The sequence below is a fragment of the Theropithecus gelada genome, chromosome 10 (genome assembly GCF_003255815.1).
Source record: "Theropithecus gelada isolate Dixy chromosome 10, Tgel_1.0, whole genome shotgun sequence".
NCBI lineage: Eukaryota > Metazoa > Chordata > Mammalia > Primates > Cercopithecidae > Theropithecus > Theropithecus gelada.
The window spans coordinates 30,634,979-30,660,379 of record NC_037678.1 but is presented as its reverse complement, the minus strand read 5'-3'; the positions used below and the strand labels follow the sequence as shown (position 1 = coordinate 30,660,379).

At 53.7% G+C, this 25,401-nt stretch overlaps 1 protein-coding gene across 1 annotated transcript in view; it reads left to right on the top strand.

Moving 5' to 3' along the window:
* MICAL3 (microtubule associated monooxygenase, calponin and LIM domain containing 3) overlaps positions 1–25,401 on the top strand; it is a 235,057-nt gene that overhangs the window by 198,022 nt on the left and 11,634 nt on the right. Inside the window, exons 23-29 of the mRNA XM_025398397.1 lie at positions 2,122–2,235; positions 3,010–3,150; positions 3,671–3,753; positions 5,922–7,740; positions 8,235–8,329; positions 14,867–14,977; positions 16,544–16,637. Of these exons, the coding sequence (XP_025254182.1) occupies positions 2,122–2,235; positions 3,010–3,150; positions 3,671–3,753; positions 5,922–7,740; positions 8,235–8,329; positions 14,867–14,977; positions 16,544–16,637 (2,457 nt within the window). The remainder of the gene's footprint in view (positions 1–2,121; positions 2,236–3,009; positions 3,151–3,670; positions 3,754–5,921; positions 7,741–8,234; positions 8,330–14,866; positions 14,978–16,543; positions 16,638–25,401) is intronic.

Genomic DNA, 25,401 nt, shown 5'->3' with positions numbered 1-25,401 from the left:
ACTCTACCACAGGCATTTCTTAGTAGAAAGTCTACAGGAGAGCCACGTGAAGGACCAAGGCACCAGGGCGGGTCAGGCTAACCCAGGGTGCCCTGGGCTGTGCCCGGCTGGGAGGCCTTTGTGGGTCTCCTTGGTGCTGGCCTCCAGTTCCCTCGCCAGCAAGAGTGTAGGGTTGCCATCTGGATCCCTGGGCACCTAGATTCACCCCAACAAATCTGTCAGGCGTAGTGGCCGTCTCCACGGCGCGGGCCGGATTCTGTTCTAAACGGGGCTTTTGTTCCTCCTTTTCAGAACTGGTGTAGTGCAGCCATGAATTCTTTTGTCTTTGCCTCAGAAGTCCCACTCCCTGGTATTTGAGGAACTGTCTTCCTTGAGTGGCCAAAAGCAGTGTTCTCACACCGAGGTTGTAACCCATAGAAATACTTGAGGCGTCTCCCCCTGCTTCCCAGCAGGTGCCGTTGCTATAGGATAGCATTTGGCACGGCCAGCTCCGTGGGCCGCTCTGGAATCTCAGGGAGGCACGTGGCCCTAACTGTCAGCTAGTCTGGGAACCCACCCATCTCTCCCTGTGGCGTGGCCCGTCTGTTCTCTTCCAAACCTGTTTCATGCAGTTCTTCAAACACTAGATTTGAACCGTCCTCTTACAAACTGTGCATAAAAGATAAACATAAGCTTAAGGAATTATTAAAGAAACAAAAACTCATATAACTGCCACCCTGGTCAAGGAGTAAAACGTTACCAGCGTCTTCTAAGTGCCTGGCGTGTGGAGAGAAGACGTTGCTTCCGAGGCTTTACCCTCCCATTTCCACACAGTTTTTTAAGAAATCCACCTAACCGGGCGCCGTCGGTTCCCTGCTCCCCAGCCTGGGGCTTTGATCTGTGCAGACTCTTGTGTATGGACATCAGAGCATAACTCCTTTCTCCTGAAATTAAAACCCTTAGGGGTAATTTGGGAGTGGCTGGGCTTGAACCCTAGGAGAGCCTGCAGACCCCCCCGGTCAGTGGTCCTGTGGGTGGTGCGGGTCTCAGTGTCCTCAGAGCATAGCGTGCCGCCCTCTTCCTGCCGGTGCAAGTTCTGAGTGTGGGAGGTGGGGACAGGGTGTGTGCGTGCTTAGGGGCTGGCTCCTGGGGAGGGGAAATTGTCGAGGGCTTTGCCTCATTTTGCAGCCCTGAAGGGCCACTTGGAGTCCAGAGGATGAACTTTACATACCCTCAGCCCCCAGTGCTCTCCCTAAGTATTAGTATTTCTCTAAGTTATTGCAAGGGAAGCTCGTCTGGTGCCCCTGCACGCGGCACTATGGACAACCCCCTCGGCCGACTGGACCTCAGCCTTCTCGCTGAAGAAACAGTCCCTCTAATTCTATTGCAGGCTGAGTGTTTCTTATCCAAAATGTTTGAGACCAGAAGTGTTTTGGATTTCGAATTTCTTTCAGAAGTTGGAATCTCTGCGTATACGTAATGAGAGATCTTGGGGATGGCACCCAAGTCTAAACACGAAATGTATTTATGTGTCATATATACTTTGTACACGTAGCCTACAGATAATTTTATACAATATTTTTAATACTTTTGTGCATGAAACAAAGTTTTGGCTGTGTCACCACGTGAGGTCTGCTGTGGAATTTTCTGCTTGGCCTCTTGTCAGCACTCAGAAAATTTCAGATTTTGGAGCATTTTGGATCTTGGATTTTCGGATTCGGGATGCTCAGCCTGCGTTATGAGGGCTGAATGGCTCCTGGTGTGTGAGGCGGTCAGCACATGGCCAGGCTTTGGTAGATGCTGTTGGGCCTCGGCCCAGAGAAGCAGCGTTTCCCCTTCCACCCTCCTCCAACTGAGGTTCCTACAGCAACGTTTGGGGAAAGAGGAACAGTGCCCCCACCTTCAGCCGCTCTTCTCTTCCCACTTGGCCCCTAGCACTGAGAAATGCCAACCTCCTGTGTTTGGGGGCCCTGGGCCCCCCAGCGCCCGTGCTGCGTGTGGAGAGCCCCCTGGGCCTGGCAGCATCTCCCTTCTGGAGCCTGCATGGCACTGCCCTGAGAAAGGCAGTACCTCTCACCCCCATGAAGATGCAGCCTGTCTGTTCTCCTTTTCTTCCTTCCTTTGAACCTTTCTGCTTTGCAGCTCCATTGGATGAGAATGACCTAGATGAAGATGTGGACTCGGAACCAGCTGAGATAGAAGGGGAGGCAGCAGAGGATGGGGACCCAGGAGACACTGGTGCTGAGCTGGATGATGGTAGGGGTCCACCCTCCCTGCCCCTGTGGTGGGAGCTCAGGGAAGATGAAGGCAATATGCTTTCCAGCAAAATCAAGCTCAGTGAGGCCGCCATTGGGCCTCCTGGTTCCTTCTTGGCTCCGCCATGACTGGAATGCATCTCATTCCACCCGACCACCACCTACCCACGAGCCCCAGGCGACTTGGCCTGCACTCGTCCAGCTGGGGCTGGGTGCCTGAGCCAACCTGCGGCTTTACACAAGGCCTTTAATCCAGCTGACTGGCTCCCAAAGCTAGATACCCGGAGGTGTGTGCTGCATCGCAGTCTGGTTGTGAGGGCCTGACGGGGTCAGGGGCGAGACTGGGAGGAATGAGAAGAGCCCAAGCTTGTGAGGGGGCGCAGGCCTCAGCTGTGGAGTTGGTGTGGCAGTCAGGGCTGCTGAGAGGAGGAGGTGCCTAGAAGGGGGCCTGTGAGGCCAGGCCTACCCTCCACAGGCACACCCTGTCTTTCTCTGTCGTAGTCCATCATGTGTGACTGTTGCTGTATTTAGAAAGAAACAGCCCCACAGGCTTTGATGCGGCCCCGCTTTGCCAAGGCAGGAGGGTGCTCTTGGCCAGACCCCTCAGGAGCCGGGGTGGTCTGGTAGCCAGGTCTATCCCTGCATAAGAAGGGCCTCCTAGTCTGCACCTGAGCAGTTGTGTTGCAAATGAGCAAGTGGCGGGGCTGCTCTCAGGCGGAAAAGGAGTCGGCCTCACTTAGGGTGTGCACCTGCTTCTGCCCCTTCCCTCTGCCAGATCAGCACTGGTCTGACAGCCCGTCGGATGCTGACAGAGAGCTGCATTTGCGGCACGCAGCTGAGGGGGCAGCAGAGCCGGAGCTGAGGGTATCAGAAGATGAGGAGAAGCTGCCCGCCTCACCGAAGCACCAAGAGAGAGGTGAGCCTGTCACTGATGGGAGAGACAACTTCAAGAATTCCTGCAAGAGCCGTGTGCACACGAGAGTGGCTCAGAGGCCAGGTGCTTCAGAGCAGAGCCACGGTGCACGCCAGCCTCCGAGGTGCAGGGAGCTCCTTGCCTTTTCCTCCTGTGTCCACCCTCCTTGTGCCACAGGCTGCTGCAGATGCTTTGGCCAATGGCCCTTTCCTTGTGTAGTTTGGGTCTGGGAGAAGGTAGAAGGTTTGTCCTGAAGCTCTGCGTGCAGAGCCTGCACGTGGAGGAAGCCCACACTCTGACCTGGTGTTGACAGGAGCACCTGCAGAAAGTGCCGGGCAGCCCCGGGAAGACGCTTCCAGGACCCTGGCCTCTGAGAGAACCTGTGCTTTCCAGAAGAACTGGGAGCAGACTCAGCGACCTGCCCTCCACCCTCCTCTCCGCCCTCTGGGGCTGGCTAATAGGGGTGCCCTCCTAGCACATGGCGGGGCTTCCTCTTGTAAGGCCCTGTGTTCATTCTTCTCAGGTCCCTCCCAAGCCACCAGCCCCATCCGGTCTGCCCAGGAATCAGCTCTTCTGTTCACTCCAGTCCACAGCCCCTCAACAGAGGTAAGGGTTTCGGGCTCGCTGTGGGGTACAGAGAACTAATGGGACCCCAAGGACACATATTAACCTCTGTTTCGGGACCCATGGTGTGGGTCCCACCAAACTGGGGCTAACATAGCCTGCTGGCCTCCTCATTCTGAGGAAGACTGAAAACTCTCGTCCTCCTTGTAGTAAGTGGAGCTGTTGGTGACAGGAGTGGCGTTGGAGTTCCAGCTCAGTACTCTTGGGGATGAGGCTGTCTGGGTGGCGTGGGTGGCACCTACTAACTCTGCCCCACTCTGATCCCAAACCTGAGTCGTCTACCCCATGTCACTGTGTTAGGTACACATACCACATACCACATGTTTAATTTAAACATAAATTTATTAAAAATAAATAAATTATTGTACATAACAAATGTATAATAGATATATTAAAATTATGTTTAAATATGTTATAAATTTATTTTTATAATTTATAATAAATTTATTAAAAATAATAATTTGTTTTATGATAAATGGTATAATAAAATATTTGATATTTTATTCAAAATAAATTTATGTTCAAATTAAAGCAATAATATTGATGGGATGATTGGTTTGATATGACAAACGCATTTTTAACATTATGTTAAAATAAATGTATAACCATTGAAATTTACAACATCCAGCCAGGCGCAGTGGCTCACGCCTGTAATCCCAGCACTCTGGGAGGCCAAGGCGGGCGGACCACGAGGTCAAGAGATCAAGCCCATCCTGGCCAACATGGTGAAACCCCGTCTCTAATAAAAATACAAAAAATTAGCCAGGCGTGGTGACAGGCACCTGTAGTCCCAGCTTCTCGGGAGGCTGAGGCAGGAGAATGATGTGAACCTGGGAGGCAGAGCTTGCAGTGAGCCGAGATTGTGCCACTGCACTCCAGCCTGGGCAACAGAGCGAGACTCCGTCTCAAAAAAAAAAAAAAAACGACATCCATGCAGACAGCCTGTGGTGTGTGAACCACATGGAGAATGCTGCAAAGCCAACTGTGACAGCAGGTCCTGTGGAACATGGTTTGAGAAATACCGTCTGCAGGCCATATGAGGGAGAAAGCTGGAATACAAAGCCTACATCTGCTTGAAATAGTCTTTGGGATTCTAGGAAGCATGGAACTATTCGGTGATTGATTGATTGATTGATTGATTTTTTTTTTTTTTTTTTTTTCTTTCAGACAGGATCTCACTCTTGCCCAGGCTGGCATGGGCAACAGTGCAGTGGCATGATCATGGCTCACTGCAGCCTCCAACTCCTGGGCTCAAGCAATCCTCCTGCCTCGGCCTCCCAAAGTGCTGGGATTACAGGCATGAGCCGCTGCGCCTAGCCTGTTCACTGATTTGATTTTTTTTTTTTTTTTGAGATGGAGTCTCGCTCTGTCTCCCAGGCTGGAGTGCAGTGGCGTGATCTCGGCTCACTGCAAGCTTTGCCTCCCGGGTTCACGCCATTCTCCTGCCTCAGCCTCCTGAGTAGCTGGGACTACAGGTGCCTGCCACCACACCCAGCTAATTTTTTGTGTTTTTAGTGGAGACAGGGTTTTACCGTGTTGGCCAGGATGGTCTCAATCTCCTGACCTCGTGATCTGCCCACCTCAGCCTCCCAAAGTGCTGGGATTACAGACGTGAGCCACCGCGCTCAGCCATCTGTGAAATGGGGAGGCTTTGTTTGAGACTCTTGGATGGGGTGATTTAAGGACTGGTGTAGGAATCTCTGCACATCTTTGGGCTTCCTGGGGAGGACAATTTGATCATAATGCACTGTGATAAGTAGCTATTGTAAGTTTTCTTACGGTCCTGGCCCCTCTGTATGTATGTCAGGGATCTTGGCGCTCTGGGGCCTCCTGGAGGGTGAGAACTGCATTCATCCGTGTTCTTTTGGCCTGTGTTCCTATGAGTGAACAAAGAATATAGGATGTATTTGAGATGAACCAAACCCTGAAAACCCAGTTTGTCTAAACTAAGCAGAGTGGTTCTAAACACTGAACAACTGGGGCAGAAAGTGAAAAGTGTTCTCCTGGAGCTGTTCTAGTAACAACTGGAAGGATGGGGAAGTCCTGCAGCAGGCACAGGTGCAGGCGCTTTGAGCGAGAAAGCTCCATGAGGATGCTGCTGGCCATGAAAGCCCCCACTTCTCAGCAGCTTCTGTCTTTCTTCCCTGCAGGGGCCCCGACTCCCACCTGTCCCTGCCGCCACCCGGGAGACATTACCTGACGATCGCCTTTTCCCTGAGCCTTTGCTCCCCAAAGAGAAGCCCAAAGCTGATGCCCCCTCAGATCCGAAAGCTGTGCACTCTCCCATCCGATCGCAGCCAGTAGCCATGCCAGAAGCCAGGACTCCGGCCTCACCAGGGAGCCCGCAGCCCCGGCCGCCCGTGGCAGCCTCCACGCCCCCACCCAGCCCACTCCCCATCTGCTCCCAGCCCCAGCCTTCCACCGAGGCCACTGTCCCCTCCCCTACCCAGTCCCCCATACGCTTCCAGCCTGTCCCAGCCAAAACATCCACCCCACTGGCCCCTCTCCCTGTCCAAAGCCAAAGTGACACCAAGGACAGGCTGGGCAGCCCCCTTGCCGTGGACGAGGCCCTCAGAAGGAGTGACCTGGTGGAGGAGTTCTGGATGAAGAGCGCGGAGATCCGCCGCAGCCTTGGGCTCACCCCTGTGGACCGCAGCAAGGGGCCTGAGCCCAGCTTCCCCACGCCTGCCTTCAGGCCAGTGTCCCTCAAATCCTATTCCGTTGAAAAGTCCTCCCAGGATGAGGGACTCCACCTTCTCAAGCCTCTGTCTGTCCCCAAAAGGCTGGGCCTGCCAAAGCCAGAGGGTGAGCCTTTGTCCCTGCCAACCCCCCGGTCCCCGTCGGACAGAGAGCTGCGGAGCGCCCAGGAGGAGCGCAGGGAGCTGTCCAGCAGCTCTGGCCTGGGCCTGCACGGGAGCTCCTCCAACATGAAGACACTGGGCAGCCAGAGCTTCAACACCTCGGACTCCGCCATGCTCACGCCACCCTCCAGCCCGCCCCCGCCCCCGCCGCCGGGTGAGGAGCCCGCCACCTTGCGGAGGAAGCTCAGGGAGGCCGAGCCCAGCGCCTCGGTGGTCCCGCCGCCCTTGCCCGTCACATGGATGCGGCCCCCCCGGGAGCCTGCTCAGCCCCCCAGAGAGGAGGTGCGGAAGTCTTTTGTGGAGAGCGTGGAGGAGATCCCCTTCGCTGACGACGTGGAAGACACCTACGACGACAAGACTGAGGACTCAAGCCTGCAGGAGAAGTTCTTCACGCCCCCGTCCTGCTGGCCGCGCTCGGAGAAGCCTCCCCACCCGCCCCTGGGCAAGGAGAACGGGAGGCTGCCTGCTCGGGAGGGGGCGCTGCAGCCACAGAAGAGGGGGCTGCCCTTGGTCTCCGCGGAAGCCAAGGAGTTGGCCGAGGAGCGCATGCGAGCCCGAGAGAAGTCCGTGAAGAGCCAGGCGCTGCGGGACGCCATGGCCAGGCAACTGAGCAGGATGCAGCAGATGGAGCTGGCCACGGGCGCCCCCAGGCCCCGCAAGGCATCCTCAGCACCCTCCCAGGGCAAGGAGCGCCGGCCCGACTCCCCCACACGTCCCACTCTCAGGGGCTCCGAGGAGCCCACCCTGAAGCATGAAGCCATCAGCGAGGAGGTCCTCTCCGCGCCGTCGGACTCGGGGGGCCCAGATGGCTCTTTCACTTCATCCGAGGGCTCCAGTGGGAAGAGCAAGAAGAGGTCATCACTCTTCTCCCCCCGCAGAAACAAGAAGGAGAAGAAGTCCAAAGGCGAGGGCCGGGCCCCAGAGAAGCCCAGCCCCAACCTCCTGGAGGAAGCTGCCACCAAACCCAAGTCCCTGTGGAAGTCGGTCTTCTCTGGGTACAAGAAGGACAAGAAGAAGAAGGCCGACGACAAGTCCTGCCCCAGCACCCCCTCCAGCGGGGCCACGGTGGACTCTGGCAAGCACAGGGTGCTTCCCGTCGTAAGGGCAGGTGCGTCAGCGGCCGGGCCCACTTGCAGGCAGAGCGGGAGGGGCTGGGGTCATTGGGGCTCTCAGGATCCATGCTCCCACTGCCCTCCCAGGGGTTCTCAGGAGCCGTGCTGACCTAGAGAAGGGACTGAACCATGGGTTCACAGGGCATAGCCCGCTGCATAACAGAGTTCTCAAAGCCAACTTGAAACTGTATCAGGAAGACTATGGAGGTTTGTGCCCTTCCTAAAGTCAGATGACCCCAGAGGGGCCCACTCCTGCACAGGGCAGAGGGCAGTGCTGCCAGGAGGGGCTGGGCAGGCCCGGGTGCCACCTGCTTGGGGTCAGCTGTACCCTGCCCAGGCAAATGTATCCCCCAGGATGGGGGAAGGATCCCTTAAACTAAAATGAATGCAGCCCCCTACCCAGCCTCCGCTGCATGTGGGAACGTAGAATCAGGAGAGCGCTGCGCCTGCTGTCTGGCACCATCCTCACATGACCTCCCTCTCTCCACAGAGCTGCAGCTCCGGCGCCAGCTAAGCTTCTCCGAGGACTCAGACCTCTCCAGTGATGATGTCCTTGAGAGGTCCTCGCAGAAGTCACGGCGAGAGGTGGGTAGTCAGGCAGGGGGGCTTCACGGGGCCTGGGCCCCTCTGCTCACTGCTGGGCTTTGGTGGGGTAGAGAGGAAGAGCAAAGCTGAAGCCAGGGATGGACAGCTAGTGGCGCACAGCCTGCTGACCGTTGACCCCTACACACTGAGGCGGTCACACTGGGCTTTCTACATAGGAGCTGGGGCCGTTGGCATCCACAGCAAGGGTTCCTGTTTTCTTGTGAAGAAGTAAAGACTGGAGCCATTCCTGCGTCACACTCCTCTTCGCTGGAGGAGGCAGCCTGGCATTGTCTATTTCTTCCTTGTCTGTTCTTCCCCAGGGCCTGGAGAACACTGCCCAGTCCAGGGCTGCTGGCAGGAGCTGGGACCTCAGGCACTGAGCATTGTGCCTGGTCCTGCCCACTTGGTGGGTTTGATAGTTAGGGAGGGTTTGTTGTCTTAAAGGACTGGTCCAGGAACTGACCTGCAGGGCTGCTAGGTCTGACTCCGTCCCTCGCTTTCCAGAGCCCAGGACTTTGGGTGGATCCAGTGAAGGTGGAGGGGAGAAGAATCAGAGCACACTCTAATAGGCACCTGTCAGCATACAGGGTGGGCGGAGCCCTGGGGCCTGTGCTCCTCCTCCTGGCTGGGGGCAGCCTGGCTGTCTCCTGCTTCCTGCCTCCCTTTTGCGTGAAAAGCTTCCCCAGAATGTAGCATGCCTTCGTTGCAAGGCTTCTGGGGCTTGGACTTGAGTCTGCCCTCTCCTGCTGCCCAGTAACCCAGTCAGGCTACATGGTGCGCCTGAGCCCGTCACATGCCCATTCAGTGAAGGTGGCTCCTGCAGCCTGAACCAGTTCCTCTTTAAATAACTCAGCAAACTGGACGCTTTATTTCTCATCCCCTCCTTCGTCTCCCTTGGCCTTGCCAGCTCTTTGGCCGCTCTCCTAGAAGATTCTAGAGAGCCAGACCTCTCCTCCTGCTCCACCTTCTGCAGAGCCAGGCTTCTTTGTGCCCCAGCCAGGCCAGCTACTGAGTTAGGGTTGGGATCTGCGCCTTCTCAGGGACTGGGAGAGTGTGTCTTCTTCAAGGCTACCTGTCGAGCTTTCCTAGGCTGTCGCACTGGGGCTGAGCTGTAATTCCCCTGGGTTTCTGTGTGGGTCCCTAAACACATCCCAACACTGGTGACGGGTGCTGCCTTCGGGGGCAGCAAAGAATGGAGAATGTGGTCCCAGGCTCACTGCCGCAGTGGTGACAGTGTGGACATTCAACCTATTGGGTCAGGTTGGCCACCCACCTCCACATCCCTCACGTTGTTGTGGTGGGCAGTGTGCCCACTGCTTCTCCATCCGTGAAGCTGCCTGGGCTGGCTGTGCCAAGGCTAGTACTTGGTGAGCCTCCCCAGAGCCCAGCAGGTGTGAGGAGCAAGGGAGGAACAGGAACAGGACCCCAGGAACAAGCCATGGACACCAATCATGGAACCCTAGAGCCAGAGGGTGGCCTCTAAGGCCTCATGCTCCAGGGGCACCCACAGAGGCAAAGTCATTTGCTAGAGGTCACATAGGGAATACTAAAGTCAAAGTCAAGCCTGGGGGACAGACAGGCTAGTGGATGGCCGACCTAGAGGACGGCCAACCTAGGGGACGGCTGAGGACCAAGGAGACGGTCGAGCTAGGGGATGGATGACCTAGAGGACAGTCAAGTTAGGGGATGGATGACCTAGGGGACCGTTGAGCTAGGGGATGGATGACCGAGGGGACAGTCAAGCTAGGGGATGGATGACCTAGGGGACCGTTGAGCTAGGGGATGGATGACCTAGGGGACCGTTGAGCTAGGGGATGGATGACCTAGGGGACAGTTGAGCTAGGGCATGGATGACCTAGAGGATGGCCAACCTAGGGGATGGATGAGAACCAAGGAGACGGTCAAGCTAGGGGATGGATGACCTAGGGGACAGTCAAGCTAGGGGATGGATGACCTAGGGGACTGTCGAGCTAGGGGATGGATGACCTAGAGGGCGGCCAACCTGGGGGATGGCTGAGGACCAAGGAGATGGTCGAGCTAGGGGATGGATGACCTAGAGGACAGCCAACCTAGGGGACTGCTGAGGACCGAGGAAACAGTCGAGCTAGGGCTTGGATGACCTAGGGCACAGTCAAGTTAGGGGATGGATGACCTAGGGGCTGTCGAGTTAGGGGATGGATGACCTAGGGGACAGTCGAGCTAGGGGTTGGATGACCTAGGGGACAGTTGAGCTAGGGGATGGATGACCTAGAGGATGGCCAACCTAGGGTACGGCTGAGGACCGAGGAGATGTTCTTGCTAGGGGATGGATGACCTAGGGGGCAGTCAAGCTAGGGGATGCATGACCTAGGGGACCGTCAAGCTAGGGGATGGATGACGTAGGGGACCATCGAGCTAGGGGATGGATGACCTGGGGGACCATCGAGCTAGAGGATGGATGACCTAGGGGACCATCGAGCTAGAGGATGGATGACCTAGGGGACCATTGAGCTAGGGGATGGATGACCTAGGGGACCATCAAGCTAGGGGATGGATGACCTAGGGGACAGTCGAGCTAGAGGATGGATGACCTAGGGGACCATTGAGCTAGGGGATGGATGACTTAGGGGACAGTCAAGCTAGGGAATGGATGACCTAGGGGACAGTTGAGCTAGGGGATGGATGACCTAGGGGATGGCCAACCTAGGAGACAGATGACATGGGAGAAGGCCAAGCCACAGGCAGCTGACCTGACTCCCACATGGTGTGGAGTCAGCCTGAGTGAGAGCTGGGTGCTGTGCCTTTTCAAGACATGGATGCTAAAGTGGAAAGCAAACTGAACAAAAACAGCCATAAAGGACATTTTGGAAACAATTAAATTTAATAGAGGACTGGATGGTAGTATAAATGTGTAATATCATCAGATTGTTAAGTTCCTTGCAAGTGATAAAGGCACTGTTAATGTACTTTTATGTAGGAAAGTTATATAGGAAAACGTCTGAGTTCTTAGGAAGTACATCTAAAATGTTTAGGGACGAACGATCATGATATCTACCAATGAGTCATTACAAAAGGTCATATAAAAGATGACAGATGAAGCATGTGGCAAAATGGTAACCTCTGGCAGATACAGCTGAGAGGCTTGTGGGTGTTCATTGTCTTCCTCTTTCAACTTTCTTGTGGGTTTAAATTTTTCAAAATGAGTGTGGGGAGCAGGGGCTCTAAAGCGAGGATGGGGTTTGACCTGCCTCGGAAGGAGGAAGCCGCTTCTGCCAGGCCGGGATCCCAGGGCCACTCCAACGGCACAGGCGCCTCCTCCTGCCTCACAGCGTCTGTGAAACAAGAGCCTGGGTTTTGTTTTGTTAGAAATTTTTAAACCGGTCAAAATAACTTATATTTTTATTTAAAATGTTTATTATAGAAAATTTAGGATAATTCAGACTTTTAAAAAATCACCTGTAGCCCAACCTACAAGAGAGAACTTGTGTTTACCTCTTTTCTTTGCTTCCATTTGACTTTAAATACAAGCAACGCAGCTGCCTCTTGAGCCCGGCAGCCCACCAGAGTGTGGCCTGGGCACCCTGCCACGCCGCATCCAGTTTCACAGCAGAACTCCAGCGCCTGTGGCTGGCCACCACAGGCACACAAGGACAGGTGGTGACTTCGCCCCTCCCAACCCGGAAAATGGGTGGATTGTGGGAAGGCAGCCACTGCCTCCCATTACTGTTGACATCAGCCACAGGCAAAGCTGTTAGTGCTGTTCCTTAGGGTGCGGTGTGTAGTTCCTGTGGGCTTTTTGCAAGCCGCTTTGGGAAGTCATCTGTCTCTCTTTTTTTCTGAACCAGCTTGTTCTCATAACAACATTCTTTTGCTCTGATTTGTGGGAGAGGTGGGTCCACCTGAGGCAGGCGGGACACAGGTGCTCAAAGTCGAAGCAGGCAAATTTATTCTTGGGACGCACAGCTCCGCACAAGGCCGCCCCATAGATGGGATGGACGGAGCAGCAGGGAGCATGGCCAGGGTTGCAGCAGGCCTGGAGCTCTCAGGACTTCCCTGTCTTGTGTGCCACCACACACCCTGGTTTCCTTAGTGCCTTTCAGCCGTTTAATATGGCTGGTGAGACTAGAAGAGCAGATGGGACTCACCTTGGCCCTCAGAGCGGCTCTGCGCAAGGTGTAATAGAACGAGAAGAGGCTCCTGCTGCTGCCTGACGTGCTTTTGGTGAATAGCAGCTACTGATGCTAGTCCACTTCCCTTTACTGGGCACAGTCAAGAAATGGCAGCTGGGTGGCACACAGGAACACTGCCAGCGGAGAGCCTATCAGGGAGATGGTCGGCTTCCTTCCCAGTTTTGCTACGTCTGTCTGTCTCTGAGAGCAGGACCCCCTTTCCTCCCTCCCCCCGATTCCGCTCCCCCGGAGCATTCAGCAGGGAAAAGTGGACTGAATTTCCACAAGCACATGGTCACTCGAGGAGAAAAGCATCTAGAATCACATATTTTAACGGCTTTGACTTTACACAAGGGACATTGGGATGAGGCGAGTTTTGGGGGAGGTGAGGAAGAAGCTTGTTTCTTCCCAATAAAAGAGTGAACCCCGGCTGTTTTCAAAACCGGGTCCACTCAGATGCCGCCACTAGGACCTTCACACCCAGATTCCTACTTAGGCAGTCCTGTGTGACTTTGTGAAAAATAATCACGTGTTTTAAGTCTTGTGTGTTTGTTTTAAACTTCTAACTTATTTTGCTCCATTTCTGTGTTCTTAATTTTTAATTTGTTAATCATTATTATTATTACTATTCTGTTTTGTTTTCTGATGCCATCCCCTTAAAAGTCGATTTATGTACCACACGCCTTGGCATTCAGGAGATCACATGCATCAAAGGTAGTGTCTCATTCCCGTCAGCTGGTCACTGTTGCATGCATGTCTGTGATTAACCACCTGTCGCCGGCCCCGGCCCTCCAGCCACATCCTCACTAACTCTGTTTGTGCGTGCATGGGGCAGTGGCACACACTGGCAGCAGTACTTCCGTTAGGCGCGTCATGAGCGGGAAGGAGGATGAGACACCTGCTCCTCACCGGCTGGAGTGCATGTGGTCATTTTGCTCTAGGTTCCTCGGGTCGGGACCGAGCTGCTCCTATGTGGCTGGGCACCCCAGAGAGGGGCAGTTCAGCAGCCCTCAGCTCTGATCAGCAAGGTGCAGTGCTGAAACGCCATTCATGACCCTTCGGGACTGCCTGTTCGGGGGACCCTCTGTCATTTGAGCTCTTCAAGTGAAGATTATGAGTATAGACCCCAAGTCACATTTGTCATCTTTGAAGTCTAGGATAAAGTTTTCTTGTTGGCCAGGTGTGGTGGCTCACACCTGTAATGCCAGCAATTTGGGAGAATCACTTAAGCCCAGGAGTTTAAGACTAGCTTGGGCAATATAACAAGATCCTGTCTCTACAAAAAAAATTTTTAAACCCATCTGGGCGAGGTGGCACACGCCTACAGTCCTGACTACTTGGGAGGCTGAGGCAGGAGGATCACTGGAGTCCAAGAGTTTGAAGCTGCAGTGAGCTATGATTGCGTCAGTGCACCCCAGCCTGGGTGACAATGAGACCCTCTCTCAAAAAAATCTTTTATATAGTCTCCTTGTTTCATTTTCTTAGAGGCAATAAAGAGAGTCTTATGAATAAAGGCAAATCCCTAACCTTTGCCCCTCTGGTTGCCCACGGTTTGTTCAAAGCATTTGATGCTCCCTTGAGCCCTTGGCACCCACGTAGGCAGGGGGCTGTGGCCATCCAGTCCATGGACTTGCACTGGATTGGCCCATTACCTCCTCTGTTCTTGATGGCACTGGGTGCAACAGCCCTGGCCAGGCCACAACCTCTCTTCTTCCCAGTGGCCAACGGCTGCCTCTGCAGACCCCAGAGTCGGTCCAGGTGCACCTCCACAATTCTTTCTTCAGACTATACTTGACTTAAAAGAGAAGCATCCCTGTTCTCTCTACTTGGGTGTCATTTCTTGGAAGACTCTCATGGATACTGCTCTTCTGAAGGAAGTGGCCCTTGATACCAAACAGGAAAATAAAAGGATCCTGATTTCTCTCTTTCCTTCCCTTGTAAGCCTCCTAGAAGCAGGAGGCTTGGTGAAACAGCCTACCAATGTTTTTACTCCCACAAAGTTTTAAAGACCAGACATCTTTATTGGGGAAGCAGGTGATCTCAGTGATAAAGCAGTGTGTGTCCCTTTATTGTTTTAACTGCCTAACAGTCGGTCCCCACTCAGCCTCCTGTCCCTGTGCAGAGGTGGGCAAATGTCTCACTCTGTGGATCTTAGGTGTGCCCGTGGCACTGAGGGCTGCTGCAGGCTGGGGACTCTGCAGACCTCATGCCCTCTGCCTATCAGCACCCCCATCCTGCTAGCACTCTACAGAGGACAGCTTGTCCTGTCTGCCTGGGCACCAACTCCAACATGGGGGACAGACCTCTCCAGGCCCCCGCTGGCCTGCCGCCCACCCCTGTCCTAGGCCTCCGTGCACCTGACTGAGGAAATTTCTCTTGTTCTCTCCAGCCAAGAACCTACACAGAGGAGGAACTGAATGCCAAGCTGACCCGGCGCGTGCAAAAGGCAGCTCGGAGACAGGCCAAGCAGGAGGAGCTTAAGCGGCTGCATCGAGCCCAGGTAAAACCATGGAGGATGGGACCAGGGCACATGCGCAGGAGGGTTGGGCAGCATCTTCCTCTCCACCCAGCTGCTCCCTGCCGCACAAGCCAGTGCAGAGCAGAGCAGAGGTAGACAGGCCTCCCTGCCATCCGGATCACCTTTGGCTGGTGCAGCCACAGAGGCCCTGCCTTGGTGGAGCTGTCAGTCAAAAGGGAAAAGCAGGCCGGGTGCGGTGGCTCAACGCCTGTAATCCCAGCACTTTGGGGGGCTGGGGCAGGCAGATCACTTGAGGTCAGGAGTTCGAGACCAGCCTGGCCAACATGGCAAAACCCCGTCTCTACTAAAAAAACAAAAATTGGCTGGGCGCGGTGGCTCACGCCTATAATCCCAGCACGTTGGGAGGCCAAGGCGGGTGGATCATGAGGTCAGGAGATCGAGACCATCCTGGCAAACACGGTGAAACCCCATCTCTACTAAAAATACAAAAAATTAGCCAGGCGTGGTGACGAGCCCCTGTAGTCCCAGCTACTCGGGAGGCTGAGGCAGGAGAAAGGCGTGAACCTGGGAGGCAGAGCTTGCAGTGAGCCAAGATCGTGCCATTGCACTCCAGCCTGGGCGACAGAGCGAGACTCCATCTCAAAAAAAAAAAAAGGAAGAGCCCTGCATTGAGTTTCCCAAATCCTTTGTTGTGGAACAATCATTGTAAATAAATCACCTTGTTCAATTGTGAGGACTGTCGCCAGGATCCCTTTGTGGCCCCTCAGCCTCTGATAGGCCTGGAATTTTTGTGGGAAGAGGTCAGAGCTCTCCTCCCGTTCTCCAGCTTGTGTTCAAGCTGCACAGACCCTGAATCTAGACCATTGTAGATTTCTCTTTTTTTTTTTTTGTTTTGAGGCGGAGTCTCACTCCATGGCCAGGCTAGAGTGCAGTGGCGCTGAGCTCACTGCAACCTCTGCCTCCCTGGTTCAAGCAATTCTCCTGCCTCAGCCTCCCGAGTCGCTGAGACTACAGGCGCCCGCCACCACGTCCAGCTAATTTTTGTATTTTTAGTAGAGACGGGTTTCACCATGTTGGCCAGGATGGTCTCAATCTCTTGACCTCGTGATCCACCCGCCTCGGCCTCCCAAAGTGTTGGGATTACAGGCATGAGCCACTGCACCCAGCCTTCTCTTTTAAATTTTTCTCGTAAAGATGGGATTTCCACTGCACTCTTCAGGAACCCCCTCCAGCACTCTAGCAGTCTTGCCATGAGAACAGTCTGAGGTTCTGGTACTCAGGCCCCTCCTGCTACAGTTTACATCCACTTCATGTCTCTGCAACACTCCTGGGAGGGTGGTCACGACTACTTGAGCCATGTCCATACGCTTTGGTGCTGACTAGCAAGGCCCGGAGCCTAGCGTCTGCACAAACTGGGTGGTTCTGGTGCAGGTGGTCTCCACACCACACCCTGAGCGCACCGCCCACAGATTACAGCCCTTTCCAGAGCGGCAACTCATTTGTTTCCCCTCATGCGGGTGTGGAGTTGTGTGTCCTCCTGAAGCCAGGCTGGAGAGCCGGGTGCTCAGGCTGTGCTGTCTGTCGTAGATCATCCAGCGGCAGCTGCAGCAGGTGGAGGAGAGGCAGCGGCGGCTGGAGGAAAGGGGCGTGGCTGTGGAGAAGGCGCTCCGGGGCGAAGCAGGTACTGCCGGGCTCCCTCCTAAGCTCTGCTCCTGTAGGAAACCCTCCCTCCCGCCGTGGTAGGCTAGTTCTACTTTACCTCACCTGGAATTCAGCTGCTTTTCCAGCAGGATTTTCTGGGGCCCTTCATCACTGAGATCTGGGGCTTCCTGTTAAGCAAAAGAAAATACCCGTCTGAGACAGCCCCAGGCCCATCCTGCTCCGCAGCCCCCCTGGGCTGCCGTTTCCCACAGAGCGAAACTCAGTCCCCAGCATGTTGATGGCGAGCGCTTCCCACTCCTTCCCACCCCTCCATTTACTCTAGGAGGGAATAACTGAGAGTGAGAGAGATTGAACCGCAAGGAACCATCACAGAACTGCACTGAGCAGGTCCCCAGCCTGCACCCCACAGGCTCCCTCCTATCGTTAGTTCCCTGGGACCCTCCTGCCCACAGAGCCCTAGGCACCGCTGGTGGGGGAGCATGTGGCCACCCTCGGCACACACAGATTTCCAGAGGGCACCCGGGCCCTGTGTCCACTGAAGGCCGGCCACTCAGGGTAGTGCTGGAGAGGCTCAGGGCATGTGACTAGCCGACGTGGAGCAGACTCCGGGGAGTGACTGGCAGGGCCCTGTGCTTGTGACTGCTGCTCCTGGCAGGGAAGCACTGGAGAGTGTGGTGCACTCATTCCTGCCCTTCCACTCAGGGAACCCGCGGGGCTGCACTCAGCATAGTTGCGCACAGAGAATGCAAGGGAGTATCTGAGGCGTCTCTGGCCCAACGGCCCAGGAAGTCCTGTTGGTTCGGGACCTTGAAGCTGTAGGGCCAGCCCGGGGAGTGCAGTGGCCACTCTGCCTTCTCAAGCATCCACAAATCTTCGTCTAGTCTCTGGATGGGGAAACTGCCATCTCTTTATAGCCTGCAGGTTCAGCGTTCAAATCGTGAGCTGGGGATGAAGAAAAGGAGTGTCCTCTGACTTCCTCACTCTAGTGTGGCAGAGGGGAGCAGGGTGCCTCTGCTGACAGGCAGGCCGTCTGTGAAACGGAAGAACTGGGAGGAGGCGGCCAGGAGCAGGGCCAGCTGCTGCCATCTGATCTTGCTCAAAGACTGACCCATGGGTTCCTGGGAAGTGCCTGGTGTCAAGATGAATTCCTATGACCTGTAGGACTGAAGTTTGTGCGGTGGGGAGTGAGGGAGTTGAGAATGGAAGTAGGTCTCCTTTGCCAGGCCCTTTAAGGCCTGGAAATTGCAGCTTATCAGTCTCCTCAGTGATGACCTTCAGGCAAAGAGAGGGGATGGGGAGAAAGGTGAGGATGCGGATGTTTTTGGTTTGGGCTCACCTGATGCTGTTAATGCATGAAGCCTGGGCTACCAAAGGAAATGCAAAAGCTTGAAGCACTTAGCGTCCGATAGGCCAAGACGACTGGGCTGTGTTACTGTGAGACAAGCACAGCAAGGCGATTTGGGTTCACCTGAGAGGGTCCGAGGTTTCCCGGCGAACCTGCGGTACCCCTCCCCCCTGCCCTCCTCAGTTAAGCCTGAGCCCAGATGGAGTTGGCCCCAGCCCACCTGTGCCCGACTGCGTCCGGGCCTGTGGGGCCCTGCCCTCGTGCTGTTTCTCTTCTTGCAGAAGATACCAGGAGAGAGCCTAGGCCCATCTTCATTCCTTCTTGCCCTTCTCCGCAAATTACTTCTGCCAGGATGGATAGATCTCAACACACAGGCAGAATAACTCAGCAGTGTGTGCACCCACAGTTCGTGGTTTAAGCCCTTCAGGAAGAAGACAGCACTCTGCCCTCCTTACTCACAAGGTGGAGGTGGTGGTGCCATCGAGGTTGGTGGTTTCCGTAAAGCACTTGAGTGCCCGTGGCCTCCGAGAAGTCTGAGTGTAAAACCATGCTTCAGTGCCTCTGTCACAGGCCCTGTTATTCAAGCTTCTGCCAAAGGGCCGGAAAATAACATGCTGTTGAAGATTGGCGTAGGATTTTGCCAGAATTCTTTCTTCTAGTTGTTAGATACATCTCCTCAAACATACACAACCCGGATGCCATCTAAGTCAGTGGTTTTCAAGCTTGTGTTTTTAGCAGCAGAACCCTTTTTACAAGATTATAAGTTCAAGTTTAAAGTCAGAAAGAAGCACTCTAAAATGTTGATAATTAACACAGATTTGAAAATACAGGTTATAGCAGAGAGTTGTGGACATGACTGAGTCCCAGCATCCAGCCAGTACACACAAGAACTGTAGTTGCTTTAAGTGAAAACAGGGCTTTTTTGTTTGGTTGGTTTTTGGATTTTTTAACAGCTTACTTAGAAATCTCAGGATATTCGCAGTTTAAATGATGTAGATACTAGACGTTTAAAATGAGGCAAGAGCTTTTTTTTTCACAGTTGGATCGTAGCAGATCTAACAGCAGTTCCTATTCCTCATGACAAACAAGAGGCTCCCAAACAGTAAACAAAAACCCAGCTACGCTGGAATACCACAGCAAAACGTGTTACCCACCTAAATGAAGGGACTCGCTGACAGGCGTGCATGCTGTCACTGAGCTGTAGCTCTCCTGGACAGACCCTGAACAATGGCAGGTGAGCACGATGCTGCAGGCCAGAATTTAAATAATGAATTAAATGTCCTCTTCACTAACACATTCCCAAGGAGTTCAGTCACTGACACACAGAGAAAGGCGGAAACTTGATCCTGAGGGTACCACAAACTCAAGCTCACCTGGCAGCACAGATTATTGGGTTGATGGTCTCCAGTGGGTGAAAAGTTGGCATATAAAACATTTGGGCCGGGCACAGTGGCTCACGCCTGTAATCCCAGCACTTTGGGAGGCCGAGGCGGGCGGATCACCAGAGGCCGGGAGTTTGAGACCAGCCTGACCAGCATGGAGAAACCCTGTCTCTACTAAAACTACAAAAAAATTAACTGGGCGTGGTAGGATTACATGCCTATAATCCCAGCTACTCGGGAGGCTGAGGCAGGGGAATTGCTTGAACACGGGAGGCAGAGGTTGCGGTGAGCTGAGATCGCGCCGTTGTACTCCAACCTGGGCAACAAGAGCGAAACTCTGTCTCAAAAACAAAAATATTTGAAGGTGGTGTGTCTTATTTTAATAAGGTCTCTTAAAAGAGCTACAAGTGTTTGTACATCAGGTATTTGGGAGACCCCTTGGAATGCCTTTGGAAGAATCTTTAGGGTTCCACAGAAGCTTGAAAACCACTGTCCTAGTCCAAACTCCTTCCTTTATCTTCAGCAAATATCTCTATCCAAAGATGTTTCTGTTCTGTTTTTCAAGATGGGCCTTAGTAGGTCTGTTGGGATATTTCCTTGTGATGCATTTGAGAAAGTCTCAGGAATTTTCGGGAATTATGGTTCCTACCATAAGAATATAAGAATTTACAAATATATCATGTTCCTTCTCTTACGTGAATTGAATACATCCCTTCCAAGGCTGGTCTCATGTCACAGTTCCCCATGGCCCTGCTCCTCCTTGGCCGATGCCGTCTGGGAAGCCCAAGTGTGCGTGCTACTGCTGCTCTCTCTCCTGCTTCTGCGTCCCATTCCTCTCCTTAGTCTCTTGGCACCTGGCTGAGCCCTGAAAAAGGCAGTGGCAGCTGGGCATGATAATAATCTGGAGTCTTCTCATCATGGCAGTCCACCCTTCCCTGGGGACTGTAGTAAACTGGCTGGAACCTGCTACCATCTCACTCGGTGGTCTCCAGCTTCCATCGCCGTCTGAGGGCGTCAGACTTTGTTAGCCAAGCTGCCTTTCCAGAGAAGGGCTCTGGCGTGGACCTGCCGTCCCGTTCTCCATTTGTCTAAGGTATGACAACGTATGGCCAGGCCGCAAGGCTTAGCTTCAGCGCCTTCGATCCTAGGGCCAGGCCACGACTTAGGTAATTTCCAGTCCTGGGGCACCTGGGAAAGCTTTTTGTTACAAAACCATCGGCTCAGCCTTGAGCATGCGTTGAAAAGCTGGGGCAGGACCGCATTCTACTACTGTCTGCTGTGTCACTCTCAAGGGGAGGCCCTCAGGTGGGACCGGAGACTGTGAGGATCTGCATTCAGAATGCGGGGTTTGGAGAAAAGGCAACACCATGGCGGCCGAGTGCTGTGCTCTGTGTGTGTTTATGATTCTGGGGAGATGAGGACCGCCCGCTCAAGCCCAGCCTCTTGGCAGCGCCCAGTCTGCATCTCAGGCATGGAAATTACATAGCGCTCTTGACCAGACACCTGCGGAACTACCAGGCTAGGAGTGCCCTGGGCCGGCAGACCTCCAGGAGCCTTGGGGCAAGTGCCTGGGGGAAGAACTCTGCATCAATCTCTGCTCGTTTCCTGTTTTTAAGAAGGCCAACTGAATTTGGAGGCCTAAGCCTCGAAACAGGATCCCCTTCCTCTCAAACCCATTCGGCAAAAGTGGGTGTGCAAGGCGTTTGATAGAGTCAGCAGTGGGGTCGTGGGAATTCCTGGGAGAGCACCGACTGTGTGAAACCTAAGGATTGCAGAGCTTCTGTAGGACGTTTGCCTCCTGCCTGCAGCTTCCTGAGGCTGGGGCTTCCAGTATCACAACTGACAAGCAGGCAGCCCCGCACTATTAACCCTTAGTTAGATAGAAGGTTGAGTCCCAGGGGCGGGAGTTCCTAGCAAAGCCAAAGCCTCTGTCCTGGATGTTCCCTGGCGTGCGTGGGATGTGTTGATAGTGACTGTTGACTCCCCGCGGTGGGTTTGACTTACTGCCCTCCTCCCACAGCCACGCAGTATGCAGATACGGCATGTGTGGACATGCGGTGTGTGATGCGCTTAGGCACGCATGCTTTCCAGCCGTTCCTCTGCTGCCTCGCTGTGTCTGCGTTTCCTACGCTCCGTATCATTGATTGCTTCGGGTGTGGGGGGACAGGAGGGTTACCTGATGGAATAACTCTCTCTTCACCGATTCCTTGTTGTAGACTATTGGGGAGAGTCTTATTACAGTGACCTCATCGACTTGCATCTGGGTGGTATGTATGGCAGCATCCGCGCTGACACTAACCCCGCTGACACCCTTTCTCCACCCGCGCTTCCCAGCCCCTGCTCACAAGAACAAGGAGAAATCAACCCAGTAACCAAATGGCAAAAGCACAGACCCTTTTCCAGCTCAAAACAGCAGCGTGCTGATCTCCCCGCTGCCCACATGTGCTCTAGAGGAAGATCTGAGCTTGCTTTTGCTGCCTGGGGTCGTTTTCATTTTTTATGATAAAACTTTGCCCACCCCACTCCGAGGCCAGCCTTGCGTCTGCATCCTGGTCCCCTGAATACACACACTCCAACACAGCTTTTGCCCTGAATCTCATCCCTCACTGCTTGTAGGAGTCATATCTGCTAGGGAGCTCACTGCCTGCCACCCTTACGCAGAGAAGAAAACACGCCAAGATCTCAGCCTGACCATTTCCACTGGGGTGTACTCTCATTTCTCCCTGAAGAGCCGAGTGCCAGGGAAAGGCTTCTCTTTGTGATTTCTGCCCAGATTCACCAGACTCAAAGCCAGGTTGACAGGTGCCCATAACAACATCCCTCCCTCCTTGCTCTGTCCTGGGGCTCACTTTGTACTTCTTTTCAGTGAAGACAGGAAAAGCTCAAGGCCATGGTTCTCACAGTGTGGTCCCTGGACCAGCAGCAGCATCACCTAGGGGCTTGTTAGAAAGGGACAGCCCTGCCCCAGACCTGCAGAATCAGAAACTCTGGGGTGAGGCCTGGTTATGTGCTGTCACAGACCTTCCAGTGGGTTCTGATGCCCTCTAGAGCAGGAGAACCACTAGCTTAGAGGTTGCAGTATGTTTGGCATCTTGCCATTTGTACTAGTTCAGAGGAATGACTGATCCCTGTGTCTCATTTCTAAGCTTTGGGCAGCTTTTCCCTGGGCAGCTGCCATTGTGTCGAGGGGAATGCTGGGGGCTCTGGCTCCTCCTCCCTGTCCCTGTGTGCTTGATGTAGCAGTCTGCCCACTTCATCTCCCTGTGGAGGCTCCATGCCTAGAGGTGGCCTTCAAACAGAAGAATGGCAAAGATCATTGTCTCATGTTTTACCCTGACCCCATTCTTTTAAGAGGGTCACTTCCTGGCCCATTCATTTAAAAACCAATGTCATAATTCTGTGATTCCACCCATCAGACAGTGCCACATCCAAGGCGGGGCTCTCGCCTCCCTGGGAAGATAGACTGTTGCTGTCTGTGCTTCCTATGTTCTCCGATCCCGCGCTCCCACGCACCCACCCCCTTGGAGACTCCATCGGTGTCCCAGGGCTTCCGGTGTGTTCCCGGACCTCCACACTCAACGGCCACTGGTGCTGCAGAAGGGCCGGTGCTTACATTCCAGTTAACAGACCCTTTTCCCGTCTAATGCCTCTTGCCTCCTCCTAACATCACCTCGGGAGTGTTCATGTCCATGCTAAGCAAATTTCCATGTGTGAAAAAATTCACACCTGTTATCCCAGCAATTTGAGAAGCCAAGGCAGGTGTATCATTTGAGCCCAGGAATTTGAAACTAGCCTGGGCAAGATGGTGAAACCCCGTCTCCATAAAGAAATTTTCAAAATTATCTGGGCATGGTGGCGCGTGCCTGTAGTTCCAGCTACTAGGGAGGCTGAGGTGGGAGGATGACATGAGCCCAAGAGTTTGAGGCTGCAGTGACCTGTGATTGCACCACTGCACTCTAGTCTGGGCAACAGAGCAAAACGCTGTCTCTTAAAAAAAAAAAAAGAAAAGAAAAGAAAAAAAGATTTGTTTATATTCAGAATCTCCTGGAAGGGGCTGTCAGAACACATTTCTTTAGGATTGTATCCACCCTTCCCTTGCAGTTCAAGACGCCATTAACACACCCATCCACACACCCATCGCATCTCCTGCTTTGTTTTTTGTTTTTTGTTGGTGGTGTTTGTTTTTTGAGATAGAGTCTCGCTCTGTCACCCAGGCTGGCGTGCAGTGGCACGATCTGGCCTCACTGCAACCTCCGCCTCCCGGGTTCAAGCGATTCTCCTGCCTCAGCCTCCCAAGTAGCTGGGATTACAGGCGCCCACCACCCCACCCGGCTAATTTTTGTATTTTTAGTGGAGATGGGGTTTCACCATGTTGGCCAGGCTGGTCTCGAACTCCTGACTTCAGGTGATCCGCCTGCCTCAGCCTCCCAAAGTGCTGGGATTACAGGCGTGAGCCACCGCACCTGGCCCGCATCTCCTGCTTTCTTTACCCGCCTTGCTTGAGAAGAAGTAGTGAGCTGCTTTCTCCTCTGGGTCCCCAGACTCCAGCTACTAGCTTTTTGGATTTAGAATTCCAACAAGTTCCAGGAGGAATTGAAGTAAATAGAAAAAGGAAACTCAGGGTGCCTTGTGAAGTACAGCGCCCCACCACTGACACTCATAACCCTTTGGAGGTGAGCGCGCCAGCCCATCACTTCCCCTTTCCCAGACTGTTATGCTGCGTAAATTCAAGCCTTCTTGGGTTCTGCTCACCACATGGGGGCTGCTGCTAGAACGGGACATTCCCCTCTGTAGGGAGTCTCTTGTGGACTTCAGGCCCTGTTCTCGCCACGCCCGTGAGGATGACGGCAATGCCAGAATTAGGTTTCTTTTCTGTTTCTGCTGTTTCATTCTTGGAGCACTTGGTAATATTCGTTAATTGAAAGGAAAATCACCCTTTTGAGATCTGGAGCCTCATATGTGAAACCCGGTTGCCCCTCTGTGCCTGCATCCCCAAAAGGTCACCCCGAAGCCCCATTTCTGTGCCATAGCACCCGTCTCATTTCTCCTGTGGGCAGAGCAAAGCTCCAAGCAGCCCTCAGAGCGTGAGGAATGCCACCTCCTGCCCAGAGGGGCCGACTCCTACCCCTGCCGTGTGCTCTGCGTGTCATACTCCAGGCTCTTTCCGTGGTTCTCAGTGAACTGCCTAAAGGCTCTGAAAGTCTCTTTTTTCAGCCACAGAGTATAAAGAATGAAAATTTCCCTTCTTCGTATAGCTGGACCTTGTGATTTCCAAAGAAATCATTAAAAAGACTCAAAACAACCTTTGGGCCAGAGAGGAAGGGTCCCCAGGTGGCCACTCCCCTTCTGCCTTCTTCCCTGGGACCCTGAACAGGCCCAGCCCAGCCTGCTCTATTGCACTAGAACAGACAGATGACTGGAAATCTAGAAGAAAACCACATTTCTTCTAAAACCGATGGAAAATACACACACATAATTTCTAGTTTTTGGGGACCTCATCTCTTGATTTATGCATCTCAAAGGAAAATTGAAAGAACACGAAAGGTTTAGAAATGTAACATGAAGGACTGGAGGGTGGCCTCTTGCTATTGTGAGATGGGGGTGCAGGGGTGCCTGCCCCTTGCCCTTCTGAGCAACCATCTTCCTGTTGTGTCTGCTTCTCTGAGTTTCATGTTGATAGATTCTTGGTTTGCCTGACCAGTCCACCGTCAGCCTGTCTCTGCTTTGCTTAGGAACTTTGGAACCTGCGCAGTTTCCCAACGTACATATGTGTGTGTATGTGTGTGTGTGTCTGTGATTGTAATTCTTACATGCATTTGTTTGGTTTTTTGCTTTCACTTTTCCTCCCAACCTGGAGCTTTATCTCTGCACTAAGTCTGTGTAGCGCCAGGCGTCTCCCAGCCCCGCTATGTGTATGCTAGACTGGGACTGCCGAACCGGCCTCACCCTGTCATGACAGCTGCTCGCACGTCTGCAGTATTGCACACCAGCCAGCTGGGACCCCTGTCAGGGCCATGGTGTTTGTCGTCACTCAAGGTTTTAGACTGGACCTCAGC